At 45.3% G+C, this 16,664-nt stretch overlaps 1 protein-coding gene across 1 annotated transcript; it reads left to right on the top strand.

Annotated features, from left to right (window-relative positions):
• The first annotated feature begins 1,058 nt into the window (after window positions 1-1,058).
• Window positions 1,059-11,792, top strand: slc2a15b (solute carrier family 2 member 15b). The gene is made up of 12 exons (XM_069165838.1): window positions 1,059-1,103; window positions 2,628-2,726; window positions 4,481-4,641; window positions 4,764-4,888; window positions 5,115-5,260; window positions 5,783-5,915; window positions 6,145-6,332; window positions 7,799-7,909; window positions 8,489-8,590; window positions 9,083-9,158; window positions 10,273-10,400; window positions 11,565-11,792. The coding sequence occupies exons 1-12, from the start codon at window positions 1,059-1,061 to the stop codon at window positions 11,790-11,792; spliced, it is 1,542 nt and encodes a 513-aa protein (XP_069021939.1).
• Window positions 11,793-16,664: the final 4,872 nt, after the last annotated feature.

Here is a 16,664-nt window from a genome sequence, read left to right as displayed (position 1 = left end):
TGGCTTCGATGAAACACTTCAGATGAGACACTGCAAGAAAAAACACAAAGAAAGAAACGTTTTTTCATGCACTCGTCAATTTGGGAGATTTTGGGTTATTTTGCTTCCGTAACATCTTTTTTTTCACACTGGAGAGAAACATTAAACTCGTGTTTATTTATTATTATATTTATTTCTAAAAAACATAGATTTAATATTTTTGGCTATAAAGGGTATATTCTGGTTTATGGAGCTGTAGAAAGAGAAATCCAAACGTCCTTCTATCAAAATCTTTGAAAAGTTAACAAAATGAAATGAGAGATTTTAATCTGGCTTCATCTAATGACCAGATTTCTCTTCTGGAAAGTTATGCAAATTAGCGCATCATTAATGAGATAAATAAAAATTGTTCAATCCCATGGAGAATTTATCCACTAATTATTTTTTTCTCACCCTATTCAAGACTATCTCAGGCAGTTTTATTAATTATGAGGAATACATGGAGTCAAATTAAATTACATATCATTTTAAAAGGACACGTATTATTACCAAAGCAACAAAAAATACAACCATTTACATTATTTAGATTTTGCAGCTGATGCAAAATATCATAAATAGTCTCATTTTATAAAAGTGACTCATTGTTTGTCTAAATGTGTTTAAAATCTGTATCTAGGTGTTGAGACTCCTCTCGGTGCTGGATGGAGCCTTCAGCCCCCAACCTTCAATAATCCTGTAAACGCCCCTGGATACAGTTAGTCACAGGCTACCGGATAACAAGTGGCCCTTTTGGGCCACAGGATGACCCTCATGGCTCATGTGATCGCTGATGAACCGGGGAGGAAACGACCCGCGGCTGGGACGGGTCTGCTCCGGGAGGCGCGCGGATGATTGGAGACGATCTCCTTCAGTCCGCCCATCGACACGACACGACACGACACGACACGCCTTCTCCCGCACGATCCAAACTACAAGTGGAGAAGCAGAGGGAGGAGTTGAGGAAGAGTTTCGCAGGTGAGCTGTTTGTCATCTCCAACGAGCTCGATCACAGGGGGACTAATTATTCATGCCGTAGCTAAATGGCGGAGGAACTGTTACTGCAGAACAATGCAAACCTCAGCACGGTAAGTGCAAACACTCTGGATCTGTTCCTTTGGGATGTTGTTGTTTTCATCCGTGCATTTCAACAAAACTATGTATTTCTTTCATTGGGCCCTTTTTTAGTCCTCTTATATCTTTGTAAATATGTCATGAAGGCCTCCTGATCTTATCTTCTCCATTACTGCCAAAAAACTAATAAAGTGCCATGAAGAAGCACGGGCGGCACGGTGGTTCAGTGGTTAGCACTGTCGCCTCACAGCAAAAAGGTTCCGGGTTTGAATCCGGTCCTGGGCCTTTCTGTGGGAGTTTGCATGTTCTCCCTGCGCTTGCGTGGGTTCTCTCCGGGTTCTCCGGCTTCCTCCCATCATCCAAAAACATGCACCTCAGGTCAGGTTACCTGGCGCCGCGCTAGTGGCAGCCTGCTGCAGCAGCTCCCCCCTGAGAGACCCCCCCCTGAGAGCCCCCCTGCTGTAGTGAAGACATTTCCCCTCGGGGATTAATAAAGTGAAAAAAATCAAATCAAAAAAAAAAGATCAGTAGGTGGTTCGAGGTGAAGGTTCATGTCAGTTGCTGCTTGACATGAAAAAGTCGTGTACAGTATTTTACAACATGTACACATCCCAAACTTCCTTTAAGTCTCCATGAGTATGTAAAAAAGAAAGAAAGACAAACTAACAACAAAATATACTTTTCAGAGTAAAAGTCCACATTTTAAACATGAAAAGTTACTTTGACTAAAGTAATGCAACATGTGAAGAGCTGCACATCTGACAGATAATCAACCTAAATGGATGCTTACTGGCCCGCTTTGTCTCCTCTGGGCTATTTTAACGTGTAGTCGTCTAACTCTGTCCACCAGGCCATGATGGGCTAAATTAGGTTTCATTAGGGAACTGGGCTGTCATTGTTCGGTCAGAGCAGAGGGTATCTCCGCTGTCTGCTCAGTAGTAACACGCCGTCCTGTGTTTGGCTTCAGAATATCTCCGAGGACATGAGGATCTCGTGAACTGTAGTTTTATGGTGTGGGTGGGGATGTTGTGTGGTCATGTGCACGGCTACCGGTCGTCCGAAGGTAGGACGGTCAATAAGACGTTATAATCCCGCTGACCTTTATCTCAGAGGTCAGCTGAGCTGTGTGTCTGGAATTTAGGACGGCAGCCAAGAAAAATACAGGAGGCTGCCTTCGTCCCTTTGAATGTGACTTTAAGGGCCAGAAAAAGTAGCAGGCGTGAGAAAAACTTGATCTGCGAAGGTGGAAGGTCAGATTCATATTCATTTATAACATAAACCTTCATAATACTCATTAATGATGTGTTGATCTCGGCAACGTCCACCAAACAGACTGAAAACGTGCAGAACATTTAGTATCTCAGCTGTAAACCATCCAGTTTACTGGAGGCTTTATTTCAGGGTTATTATGAATCTGGAGGGTTTTTCTTTCCGGATCAGATTCTTTATCGGAGTGTAAAAACATCCTCTGAACAGGTCACTGATCATTTTACCGTGTCGTTTTTCTCACTCGGTATTTTCCTCCGTCTTTTCCGCAGCATCTCACGAAGTCCCTGCTGGCGGTGGCGTTCCTGGCCTCCTTCGGCAGCTCCATGCTCTACGGCTACAACCTGGCCGTCGTCAACTCTCCCGCTCAGGTTGGTGTCTCCGCCACATCGTCCACATCGTCCACATCGTCCACATCGTCCACATCGTCGTCGCTGACCCGAGCGCCGACAGAATTTTCACGCTTTCATGTCAACTATCATAATATTCTGAGTTCATAAACACTGTGAAGCTCAGTTTGTGTGTCATTGTCATGTGGAGTCATGCGGCCTCACCGTGTCATCGGCGTTCTCCGTCTCTGATCCATCATGTGCTCCGTTGTGTCCCTTCCATGTTGGATTGGACGCGGAGCGGTGACTAAGTTGTAAATCATTCCTGTTTGGCCTCGGACGCCTCGCGGCGAACACGTGAGCGCGTTCAGAGACGCGGCGAACGCTCCTGTCGGGGACTTTGTTCAGAAACGCAGTTGCACCTTCAGCTCGGAGCGCATCAACACATGACGGGTTCCTGTCTCACGTCTTTCATCACTGAAGGAGACGGGTTCCTGTCTCACGTCTTTCATCACTGAAGGAGACGGGTTCCTGTCTCACGTCTTTCATCACTGAAGGAGACGGGTTCCTGTCTCACGTCTTTCATCACTGAAGGAGACGGGTTCCTGTCTCACGTCTTTCATCACTGAAGGAGACGGGATGCGAGCAGGAAGCTCGTATCTGCAGATCCAAACATTTTGTCCACAATTAACCAAATTACACGACATTTTCTACCAATTAACAGTTTACATTCTTTGTAGAAAACCCTGATTCAGTTTCCCACCACTGTGTTGTGGGTCAGAACTAAGGTGTTGGTTCTGATGGTGCCACCGTGGGAACCCGCGGTCCCACACCCGTCGTTCCAAGAGAACATGTTCATGTCACGTGTCGCCTGGCACAGAACGAAAGCTGCTTTTTGTTCAGGCATCAAAAACCACGTGGTGAAAGTAAATAACGTTACGTACATTGTTTTGTCTCCTTGGCGACAGTCCTGTGTTTGTTCCATGAAACGACCTCCGACCCCTCCATACTTATTGGACCCTGGTGATACATGTGTGTACTTATCACACCGAGGTGATGCTGAACTCGGCGGATTACAGACGTCGGCGTGAGACGAGACTTTACTGGATGATTGATTTGGAATATTCTTCATGTGTATGGTACCATGAAGATGACGTATAGCTACACAAGACAAAAAGAATCTGATCTCTGATTGTGAATATTAATAAATAGGACAATGTGATGCACAGCTGATTGCCATTAACACTGGTATTAAAGGTATCAGATAAATGTGTAGGAATGAATTGCACCACCTGAGATGAAGTGGGTTTCCTGTAACGGACCCTCCAGGACCATTGGATGGAGGTGGAGGTGGAGGTTTCACTGTCAGATGAACCCGGAGGACGTCTGAGGCTCCCTGCTGGGCCTCTCCGCACATTTTCTTCTGCAAGAATAACCTCAGTTATTCTTTCAAGCTCGCCGTTTATGACCATTAATTGTTGATGATGTCAAATTTTATGGCCACCATAATTTATACTGCAGGTCCGTGGGGTTGTTTCAGTGTACAAATTAAATCTGGTTATTTTTACTTTTGCAGGATTTGGGTTTAAATGTGTTCAAAATAAATGAATTTAGCAACTTTTGTTTTGTTTAAAAGGCAAAAAATAAACCGGATTTAGTGGAAAACTAAATAAGATATCGAGGAGAGGAGAATCAACATGATTTGATTACACTGGAATGAATTTCTCGGGCCCTGTGGTACAACATTATGATATGATATAATAATAATAATAAGTTCATTCTCTGTGTGGCACCAGTACATCAAAGACTTCTACAACGAGACGCTGGTAGAAACGTACGACTGGAGTCCAGAAGAGAACATCATCACCATCTTGTACTCCCTCACTGTGTCCATCTTTGCTATCGGTGGGATGACCGGAGCGCTACTGGTCGGCAAACTGGTTACCAAATATGGAAGGTTAGTGTGTGTGTGTGTGTGTGTGTGTGTGTGTGTGTGTGTGTGTGTGTGTGTGTGTTAGTAAAAAAACAAAAACCATCTACCTGTGCTTGATAAAGTTGAGAGTCACTGTGTGCTCACAGGAAAGGGACGCTGGTGAGATCGGCGGTGCTCGTGTTCATCGGAGGAGCTCTGATGGGCTTCAGCAGATGGTGCAGGAATCCTGCCATGGTCATCGTTGGGCGCTTCATCACAGGAGTGCACTCAGGTAGGCCTGACATGGCCTGCATGGCCAAATCAAATGTAATAGTATTATTTCAGCCCCATATGTATCTTTAATTGGAGGAAATGCAAAGCTGCATGTTTTACATACTACAACCTATAAATAGCTTTATCAGTTAAACCAGCTGCGTTTACTGAGAGTTCGCAGGCTAATAAACTAAACTATAAATAAAATGGATGTGAAAATAAGCTGTGTTTCTTCTTGTCAACAGGGATCTCTCTCAGCGTGGTGCCGATGTACCTCGGTGAGATCGCCCCCAAGAACCTGCGGGGCTTCCTGGGCCTCGTTCCCAGCATCCACATCTGTCTGGGCGTCTTCATCGCTCAGGTCCTCGGGCTCTCCGAGCTGCTGGGAAAGGTACTCCGTCGCCTGATAGCTGGACCATCCCGATCTGTCCAGCAAAAGTTGATGTAGTTATTATTTATTAGAATCTAGGTCTGATTTAGCTGCAAACTCTTTAAGCCAGAAAGTTCACAGCTCTCAAAAAACATAAAGACCTCCAGAACAGAGTGACGCATTCGATCTCAGCTTAAAACTATTTGAAGCACACAAATGCATTGATGCACATTTATATGTCACTTACAGGCTCGAATAAGTTTCTTTCTGCAGAGTGTGAACAGGCTGTCATCTATAATTAGAGAACAACGTTTACGTAACATGTCCAGCTGGCTTTCTCCTCCTCGTATTCATGTTTTTTTTTTTCCTTCCTGTTTCTGGCAAAACTTGATCAGGTGATGCGCTTTCCATCTGCCCGCTAACAACATGTCCAATGTGTGCAACAGCTTTCCAGAGAGTTCAAGCTTAAAGGACAGGAACTTGTACATGATATACTTACCACAGATAATAGGTGGAACAGATTTTTGGTAATCTGTCACACAGGAAGAACACTGGCCTCTGCTGCTGTCCCTGGTGGTGTTTCCTACCTTCGTCCAGCTGATGCTGTTGCCATGGTTTCCAGAGAGTCCCCGGTACCTGCTGATAGAGAAGGGGAATGTGCACGCCACCATCGCAGGTCAGAGTCAATTCTTCTTCTCCTTTCCTGCATTTGTTGACCATATGAAGTAAAGTACCAAATATTCCTCATAATAAACAAGTTGAAGATCAGAACATGAAATGTTTGAGGCGACGTTGGCCGTTAAATTAAATAAAACAAACTGAAGAATCAGCGACTATCAGCTCTGTCACACCACATCACCGGTTGTCCTGAGATTTCTGAACTGGTGTTCGTCTCTGTGTTGCAGCTCTGAAGTGGTTCCATAATAAAGGAGACATCCAGGCTGAGGTGGAGGAGATGCAGGAGGAGCAGCGCTCTCTGTCCTCCATCGAGACGCTGTCCGTCCGCGGCCTCCTCATGGACCGCTGCGTCCGCTGGCAGGTCATCACTATCGTGGTGCTCAACGTCGGCATGCAGCTGTCTGGGATCGATGCGGTGGGTGGCGGGAGCATTGTCTGCGTGTCTTTGTGTGTGTGCGCTCTCACACTTTGAATGTGCAACAACTCTGCAGTTATCACGAGAGCGAGAGCTCGCAGTGCTTCGGTTCCCGGTCGTGTTCCTCCCGTCTGCCCGTACATCACAGCCCCTGAGCAGGGGGCATCGTGACCACGCCTCATTATCTCCTCGTCCTCGCTCAGCGTTACTTCACAGAACAAGGTCCGCCCATCCCAACATCAAGTCAAACACATCTATGTGCTCATTGCTTCCTGTGGATGGAAGCTCCAGGCACGCCGCCTCATATGCTCGTACCATTTCCCAGCAGGGGGCCCCCCCGCCGAGTGGCTCGGCCCCAGCTGTTCCAGACAGGAACATTGGAAGAACCCACGAGTCCAAATCTGAGACACCAAAAGCAAAAATAATGGAAGTATCAATGTTTTCCTTACGATCTTAAGAATTTTATGAAAATGAGTCAACCGTGTACAAGATGGTGTCAACAGCAGCAACAAACGGATGTTTTGCAGTTGCTTGTACCAGCGAATTGACAGAGTCACCGTGTGACGAGAGGACGCTACCGGCTCGTTTCTTCTGTGAAATGAAGTTCATTCAAGTTGGCTTTGAGTTTTTATGGTTGCACTTGGTTCCCTCTCTTCTGTTATCAAGACAAATACCTGCTTTAGTGAAACTACAGAGGCGTATCTGCACTTATGCAGATGAAGTTGTCTGTTTTAATGGTGGATGTTGTGTCAGTCAGATGTGTGTGCTGTGATGAGATCAGAGATCCTTCAACGAAAACAGTCACTAATCTTTTGGATCGCAGCTCCTACGCTGATGTCGTCCAACAGAAATCCTTTGAGCCCTTAAAGTCAGTTTTCTTTTGTTTGAACTTGGAAGCCAAACATTATATCTGATTAAAATAACGCATGATTCTCATTTCTTGACTTTTCAGCTCAGTGAGGAAGAATTTCAGCCGTGTAGTAAATTCATCTTCACAATACATTTCATGTTTCAAAATTGATCTGTAACTTTTTCAAATTGTTTGTGCTTGTTGAGGCTCTCTGCTTTGATACAGGCGTACGTACGGCTGCACACCTCGCTGCCGCGATGCTGATGAAATGCTATATGTATAGTTACTAAATCAACGAGACAGCGTTTAACTGCAGCGATCACGAGCTCGTCCACACCTCATCAATGATGGATGTGGCATCAGCAAAGTGTGATTAATGAGAACACGCAAATTAATTTCAAGGGGAGCACTTGTCAGGAGTCCATACTGATGAAAGGCTGTATCTCAAAAGCATGAGTGATGGCCGGCCGCGCGGTAATGATCGCTGATGAATCACATGGAGGGACTTTTTGGAAACCTAAAAAAAAGACAAGGCAAACTTTGATTTCCAATGTGTGTCCATCTGTCTGTTCTCCGACATACTCATCATATTAATTCATGTCATTCTCAATTTCAGATCTGGTTCTACACAAATGACATATTCAATAACGCGGGAATCCCAGAGCCTCGTATTCAGTACACCACGGTGGGAACGGGGGCCATCGAGGTCATCTCAGGGATGCTGGGGGTGAGCGGACGTCTTCTCATTTAACTCTGAAATTATAGTGTTGAAAATAACAGGCCAGCTGATCCATTAATAGTTTTAATCATCGATCAAATCTGCCAATTAATAAAAGTAAGTTGTAAAACAAAGATTTCTGGGTCAGAAGTGAGATGAAAACAGACGTCGATGTGTTGACGTCTTCACACGCGGAGCTGAAATCAGATTATAACCGATTATTGACTCACAAAGTGAAACAGCTTTCTAAGATCAGTCATTTAGTCATGAATGAGCAGGTACTTCTGATTCAGTTTTTAGGTTTATTGTTCTGTGTATGTTTTTTGTTTTGTCGTGTTTGTATGAAAGGAAGCTGAGCTCATTACTGCTGTAGTATTATTTGTTGCTACGCTTTTTAAAGCTCTGTTACTACGTTTGACTTTTTTAAATATATTTATAAATCATGCACCAAACAAATGAACAACGTGATGTAATTCGTCAGATTACTAAATGTTACATAAAAATACAGAATATTTGTGAAGAGAGGAAGATTAGTGAATCAGCATGATGTCAGTAGATCACAGCTTCCTGCTTCTGTCGGTTGTTCAGTGTTTCACCATCGAGCGTGTCGGCAGAAGACCTCTGATAATCGGCGGCTTCCTCTTCATGGCTCTCTGCTGTGCCGGGATCACCGTGTCGGTGCTCTTCCAGGTACACGTCATCTCATATCCTGCTGCTGGACGAATATATGAACTGAATTTAGTTTTAAAAAAGGGCCTGAGGACAATATCAAATTTATGTAATTTACATAAACTAAAATCTGTCTATTTTGTGATTAGTTTCCTTAAAACTGTCTCACTTTGTTCCCTTTTTTTGCATGAAACCATAAAACCATACAATTAATAAGAACGTGGGTGTCAGACAGACTTTTATCATCATTATTGGCCTTTTATTAGCAGGATTATCGGTAAAAACAAATATATGTTCTCTTCAGTCGGTTTAGAAATCCGTTATTTGTCCCTTTTACGGTTTTGTTTTTTAACAGCACAAGCAAGAAAGTAATTATGTATAATTATGAATTAAATGTCAGAAACCCCACGTGGAACAAATGATATGACTAATATGTTACATTTAATCAAAAAGATTGAGTTCAAATCGTGCATCAGCGTTTACAACTCATGACTTGTGTTCGACCAATCACAGGCTCACTTGGCCTTCATGCGCTACGTCAGCGTGGGCTGCGTCGTCGGGATCATCGCCGGCTTCTGCATCGGTCCAGGTAAGAACTGGAGTCCGTCTGCATCTGGCAGGAAAACTCTTTTCCTCCCACGCAGCAGGAGGAGCCGGTCTGTAAGGTAACACTGCTCCCTGCTGGAAACCTGCACAACAGCAGCATCCCTCCGACACACCGCTCCTCTCACTGTGAAGACGTATTGTATTTCATTACTCTTGTAAATTACCAAATCCTAACTGCCACACTATACATCCGCTCCCACAGACATTTGTACGCCGGCTGAGATGAGCGAAGTGAATTAAGAGGCAATAGTTTACGACGTCGGGAGCCACGTCGAGCCGGCGAACCTGCGACGATGATGAATTAGTACAAATCTGGTTTACATAACGTCATTCTTCAAGCCGGCAAAATCCATACCTCAGCATCCAAGAATTTCTGCTGCTGCAATTAGACTTTTAATGGCTCATTGTTCACAAGCTCGCCGTGATGAATACGGTTTCCTCTCAGACGAAACCTCGCTTGCTCGAAGACGCCCTCCCGTACACGCCGCCGATGTTGACAAATTACGGCCTCGTTATTGGTTTGACGATATTAAAGCTTTCTCTGTGCACTGATCATGCACAGATAATGAGGACGTCATTCGGAAAGCTGATCATTACAGCTTTTACTAATGCGTATTTCTCCTTCATAGCCTTTCACTTCTAACAATGAGGAATCGTGTGTTTAAAGCTAAGACGGCATCTCGTGGATCCGCCGCATCAAACTAATGAAGCTTTTCTGTTTTCTTGAGGTTGAGATTTGGAGTTTCGCCCACCTGACAGACGTCTTCCTCTCCTCAGTAATTATGAACACGTAATGAAGTACGTGCAGAAAAGGGAGCGAGATATAACAGCACTTGGTCTTAAGGAGCGTTCATCATCTGTTTTTATCATCTTCTCTTTATTCTGAATGAGTGCCAATGAGCAGTCCTGAGTGGGGATATTGATAAACTAATTGATGAATGGAGATACTAATGTTAATTTCACAACACCCACTAGACTCACACGTAACACAAACCAACAGATCCACCTGACTTCGTGTGGAGCGGCTCAGGTTGCTGCTTTTGTCTAAATGTGAGCTTTAAATACGATACGAATATGTTTTTGTCTCCTCTGAACAGCCGGTGTGCCTTTCCTGATCACCGCCGAGCTCTTTAAGCAGTCGCACCGCCCGGCTGCCTACACGGTCGCTGGCTGTCTCAACTGGTTGTCCAACTTCACCATTGGCTTCCTCTTTCCCTTCCTAGAGGTGAGCAAACTCATATCCCACTTCTTGTTCAGATTGTGCTGCTCAGATGTCTTTTTGTGTGAAATATTCACCCTGAAATGAACAAAGTGGGTTTGAAATGTGCAGCAGATCTCAAACGGCCCGAAACACTTCAGTGTAAAAGAAGGTCTTCTGTTCCTGGATGTCCTGACGATCGTCACGCTGTCAGACGCCGGGCAGTTATGAGATGAACTATGTGGCTTTGTTAGAATAGAGATGACTCCCCAAAAAACATAAAATGACCAATTAAAATCCCGACCTTGCGTCTGTCATTGACCTCAGTGTTGTTCCAGGAGGATAATGAACTGTTCATCTGCATTCATTCTGGATACGGAGCTTTAAAAAGAACATGGTTTCTCTATCAGACTAAATGTGTGAATAGAACAACGTCTCAGCGGTCAGAAGAACATATTTGTTCATTTGGAGCTTCGCTAGCAGTTTCCCTCTGCTTCCAGTCTTTGTGCTAAGCTAGGCTAGGCATCCTGCACAGGATTGTTTCAGTAAGGAACTAACCGATCACGTGACTGTGGCTTTGAAGTTAAAAAAAAGAAAAAGAAAAAAAAGAAATGTTCTTCTTGCATGTTTTTATATTTTGTCAAACTCCCTTAGAAATAGTTCTGGCGAGATTTTTCTTTAAAGCTCCACTAATGAATATTTTCTTATTAACATTAGCTCATAATAACACATCATGTGAAAGATGTCATTTGTAGAGACGATACTGCAGATTAATGCTCCATAACGCTGCAATCTGCTCCCGCTTCGCTGGCAGCTTTAGCGTCTTTCAGCTTGTTGTTTTGGTTTTACCGCCCACAGCTTCACTCTCACTGCTCTTCCAGTGTCTCTTCAGAAGAACACAGCTGCTTATTATTATTATTATTATTATGTGTCAATAAGAAACTGTTTGTACAGTGATGGTAAATTAAACTGCTGCTGCTTTAACATTTCCAACTTCTGGCCTTTAAAATAACGAATCCATGGATGAATAAATTACAGCTTTACATGGTCTCAGGTTCGGATTCAATTCAAGTTAATCTGCTTTATTGATCTTTTATTAACTTCACTGTGTTTAAGAACTGTGTTGGATGTGTTTGTGTATTTGGGTGAAACGTGTGGTTCCATTGGTGTTATCTGGCGCCTTCCCTCCAGATCTCGATGGGTCCGTACTGTTACCTCATCTTCTGCGCCATCTGCTTGGGAGTGTCCGTCTACACCATCTTCATCATCCCGGAGACCAGGAGCAAAACCTTCATGGAGATCAGCCAGATGTTCGCCGCCAGGAACAACATCCTGGAAGAAGAGCTGACGTCCAACGGTCACCTGAAGTTGAACATGATGAACGGCTACGGAACCGCCGGTCACCACGGCGAGAAGTAGGAAGCAGGCGGCCGGTGGAGGAGGAGCTCCGAAGAGCTCCGCCCACACGTCGATGGTGAAGCCTGGAAGAGGTACAAAGAGGAACTGTGGTCACGAAATCTGCTGCGTTATGCGAAAACTACAAAGTCTACCGAGTACACAATGAACAGTTTTACACGCTGAAGGAAATGTTCACCGTCGACGTTTCTGTACATCAGAGACCGAACCGACACGCTCATCCGTTTCAAAACAACCATCCGTCACATTTTAATCCATTTCTTGGTTTTTATGGGACCCGAGTTGATTTCTCAGAAGTTGTTCGCTCCACGTTAGTTTCACGGCTTTTTGAAAACAACCTGAGATCTCTTGGTTGTTCACGTGTTGAGTGAATGTTTATTTAGTGACACAGGAAGGAATGTATGAAAACTATATCTCCGATGTTTCATTCAGTCGCTAAAGGTCACAAGACATCATGTGAATATGATATTTATAGCTACAGTATGTTTACAGAGTTCGAGGTGAAAATAACTGTGTTTTGTCTCTCTTTGTGGAAGAGAGCTGGATTTTGTGGCTACTGTAGTAGTCATTTCATGTCTTATACAAAAATACCTGCACATTTATTTATCACAAGGTTTTTTTTTCATTTTTAAACTGCTGTATGTTTTATAAGATCACTTTGTTTAATGTACAGTGGAAAACACTCAAAAATACAGATGATTGAACATGAAACTTTTATTATCCTGCTGTATTAATTGAACTGATTTGCTGCTTGAGCGCAATAATCGCAATCAAACACACCAAATTAAAGGAAAAAATAAGTTCTATTCATACGCAGGAAGCACTGCGGTACTTTAGCTTCTTTTGGGGCCGATTATATGTTTACTTCAACATTCATTCAGCCGTGATGGAGCTGCTTCTACACATGGAAAATTAAAATACAGAAAAAATATCCTTTCATGGGATTACTGCCTTCCACCATAACAAAACAACTCTTGCAATTAAAGCAAAAACACACATTCTTCATGAGAATACCCAAATAAAGGCTGGAGTTCAGAAGCACAACCTCAACGATTCCCAACTGACATGATGGAAACAAACTGTGGAAGAAACACAGGAAGCTGAAAGAGGAAACACAGGAAGCTGAAAGAAGAAACACAGGAAGCGGAAAGAGGAAACACAGGAAGCTGAAAGAAGAAACACAGGAAGCTGAAAGAGGAAACACAGGAAGCTGAAAGAAGAAACACAGGAAGCTGAAAGAAGAAACACAGGAAGCTGAAAGAAGAAACACAGGAGCCCAAACAAATAGATAAAAGTTCTGCTGTCTGAAGCTCCGCTGGTGTGATGAAGGTTTATCAGTCTGACCTGCTGATGGTGAATGAATCATTTAACAGGAAAGGACAAAGTTCCTTCTTGACCTTGTAAGCAGCAGTTTAGAAAAACAGTCTCACCACAAAGTCGGTTCTGTTGCTGCTCCGGAGCTTTCTGATCAAATCACATGACCTTCATCGACCTATCGTCTGCAGGCTCCTGGAACCAATCAGCTGTTCACGGAGAGGAAAACAACCGAACACGTCCGATATGATGTGATCAGAACCAGAACCAAGACTGAGGGGTTCTTTCACCAACATTACAGACAACGTACAAACTGTTAATGAGAACAAATCCTGGGTTTTATTCTTCTGACAATAATGCAGTTTTCTATCTTGCCAATAAATAATCGAATCTTCTATTAAATATGTAGACTAAATGGTCTAAACTCCAAAAGACAATTGAAGGAGGTTTTTATCTGAAACTAATGAAGCCATTAGTTCTAATAAACTCTTTATAAAAGGTGACCTTTTAGACTGTGACACCCTTCAACACCGGTTGATCTGTCTTTAATGACGTGACCTTTTGACTAACTCACCGATGGTATTATGGTTTTGTTTATTAGTGTTTTTATTATTATATTGTTGGTTCCCTCTGTATGGTGTCACTAACACAGGTTACGTCCATCTGACATTCCTCTCTCACTGCGTGAGGACGTTTATGGTGAATCTCCCGGTGCATTAAACTCCCATCACCGTGAGGGCTCTGCTGTGACATGCGATGGCAGATTTGGAAGTCAGACCGTATGTTGAGAGACGTGAAGTGCTGCTCCTCTTCCTCTCTCTCACCTCCTCCCACTGCCTTCAGGGTGGTGGATCCATCTGTCAGGCCCTGCAACCCCCGACCGAGGCAGGATGGATAAATGTTGTCACATCGTCCCGATACCGCCGAGGAGAGAGGAGCTCCACCGGCCCGGCGTTGGACTGAATGCTGCAGTACTCACACCACTTTTCAGCACATGGCTTCCTGTCTCAGAGAAAATAAGGAGTGAAAGGTGAAGCCGGTGATGGAAGGTCAACCTTTGGAGTTGTTCATTTGCTGCTGAATGACAAATGGACAGCAGAGTTTCCGTCCTGATGGCTGTTCATATGTAACGTCACTCTCAAAGGGCTCCATGTCACAGAGACTACAGTATATTTCTGCGGATAATGCCACAGCATTGTGCACGTGTGGAAACACACACATACACAAGCGCGCGCGCGCGCAGGCACGCTCCGCCTCGGGCTGGCAGAAGCTATAAATCAAACAAATAGCATCACAGCCTGGTGAAGGAAGCATTCCAACAGATCAAATGTTCTCCCACACAACAAAGCCGCACTCACTGCGTAATTAATTGCAACAAATTACCTCTTCCTCTCCCTGTCGGCCCCCACCTCCTCTTCTACACCACTGACAAGCGCACTACACGCTCACTGCGCACGTCTGTGTGTGTGTGTGTGTGCGCGCACCCTCCAGTACGCACCATGGCACCGGCGCGCACACACACACACACACACACACAATCGGCCTGCACCCTTCATAAGTGCTTTAATGTGGCTTATTGCAGTGTGCGGTCCCCTTAGCCGTGGAAATATTCGCTTGACGGATGTGCTTTGTCGCCGGCGCTCCCCGGCGGAGGGCGGCTGTCAGGGAGGAGATGATAACATTAACAGGGAGGCAAGGCGATGACAAATGCCTGTTATCAGCGAACGAGGCCGGTGACAAATCGAACGGCAGCGCCCAGGCAGCCCCGGCGCGGCGTAATAAAAAAGAAGATGGATGGCACACCCAGGCAGGGCCCGCGTTAATGCGATTTCCACTGCTCTCCCTGACTCCCAATTAAGGCTGGGGGGGGCAGGAGGGGGGGGGGGCGGGGGAAGGGAGGATTTTGTGCCTTGTGAGTGTGAGCAGGGAGGAGAGCAAAGGATGATGGGAGGAGGGAGGACTGAGATGGAGATGAGAAGTGGGGATGGGGCAGAAGTGGGGGAAGATGCATATGAAGAGGATAGATGTCAGTAAGCATGAGATGAGGGACGGAACAAAGTGGAGGAACCACAACAGAGCACCCCCCCCCCCCCTCCTCTCTTTTACTCACATCTCAATCAGGGCCGAGTCTCTCAGGTGCAGGTTGTTATGTGTCTCTGCGGCCACGTGGAGCATCATTACAGTTTTTTCTAACAGTGACAGTAATGAACCCCCCCCCCCCCCCACACACACACACACACACACAGAAAGTGAAATATATCGTTAAATTGTGAAAGCAGTCTGTGTCAGGGGTGTCAGAGCTGGATCACACCAGGCTCCTGTGGCTCTCTGTTGGCCCTGGAGTCCAGAGCTGCTCCCTAAATCACTGCTTATAAAAACAGAGCTGACAGACAGCCGATGGCTTGTAGGCAGACAGAACTATAGAGATGAGCTACGACTCTGTCCGGGATGACGGGTCCAGCTCCTCCTGTCCAACGACCCACATGTTGTCTCTTTACTAAAAGGATCAGCGCAGGAGACTGAGGAACCACCTGGGGACGAGGGGGCATCTGTGGCCGAACACCCCAGAGCTGCTGTTTTGTCACTCTGACAGTGTTTTATAAAAGGCTGAGGAAGGGCCCCCCCCCCCCATATATCTCCTGCTAATACACCCGGGCTATGGAGGAGAGGCTTGAAATGACAGTGAAATATCGCTGTGGCTCAAAGGAAGAAAAAGAACAGGGTCTAAAGAGGGACGGCCGCGTCTCCCCGGGAGCCTGCAGGGCTGTGCTCCAAATCAGAGACAGATGCACCAGACACCAACCAGGATGCTCTGCTGCACGCGCACAGGGGTGAAGAGGAGAAGATATGTGGTTCAGAGAGGGAAGTCCTGAGAGAACAGCCATCTCGGTACCTTTGCTGATATTAGTCTGAAAGAACAAGGAGAAATTAGAGCCCTGCAGGAGGGAGGGAGGGAGGGAGGGAGGTGTGTGTGTGTGTGTGTGTGTGTGTGTGTGTGTGTGTGTGTGTGTGTGTGTGTGTGTGTGTAGGGGGGTAAAAGTCCAAACTCGGCAAGGACCTCTGCATCATTAAGTTGTCAAGTGGACGGGAGGCCCCCGAAATATGACTTGGAGTTATTGCTGCATGCAGCCGGGGCTGATGATAGAAGAATTACAGTACATGGATCATAGCCGGATCGATAGGTAGACAAAGTCATTACGGAGGGGCGAGAGTTCAATGCCTCCCCGGGGCTGCAAGCAGGGACAGAGGACTCATATTTATCACCATGGCAATGTGCAACACACACACACACACACACACACACACACACACACACACAGGTGTGTCGGCCGTGTACTTCTATTCTGCTTGTTGCTCTTATTTCTGAAGATATCTCTGTTCCCGCCACATCGATCGGTCAAGTCAGAAATCCCTTCTTTTGTTTTGGTCCACATGTTTTTGTGTCCCGTGAAGGATGTGAACACACACGTGCGTGTTTTTACAGGTGAGTGCACGTCACTCGGCGGTGGACATGTGTCCTTCTGTGCTCTCTGTCTCTGTGTCTCTGCAGCAGGGAAGCAG

Source organism: Embiotoca jacksoni, unplaced genomic scaffold, assembly GCF_022577435.1.
Source record: "Embiotoca jacksoni isolate LCO1_2020_lvr unplaced genomic scaffold, fEmbJac1.0.p SCAF_36, whole genome shotgun sequence".
NCBI classification, from domain to species: domain Eukaryota; kingdom Metazoa; phylum Chordata; class Actinopteri; family Embiotocidae; genus Embiotoca; species Embiotoca jacksoni.
Note: the sequence above shows the minus strand (reverse complement) of the source record. Positions and strands in the feature narration are given on the sequence as shown.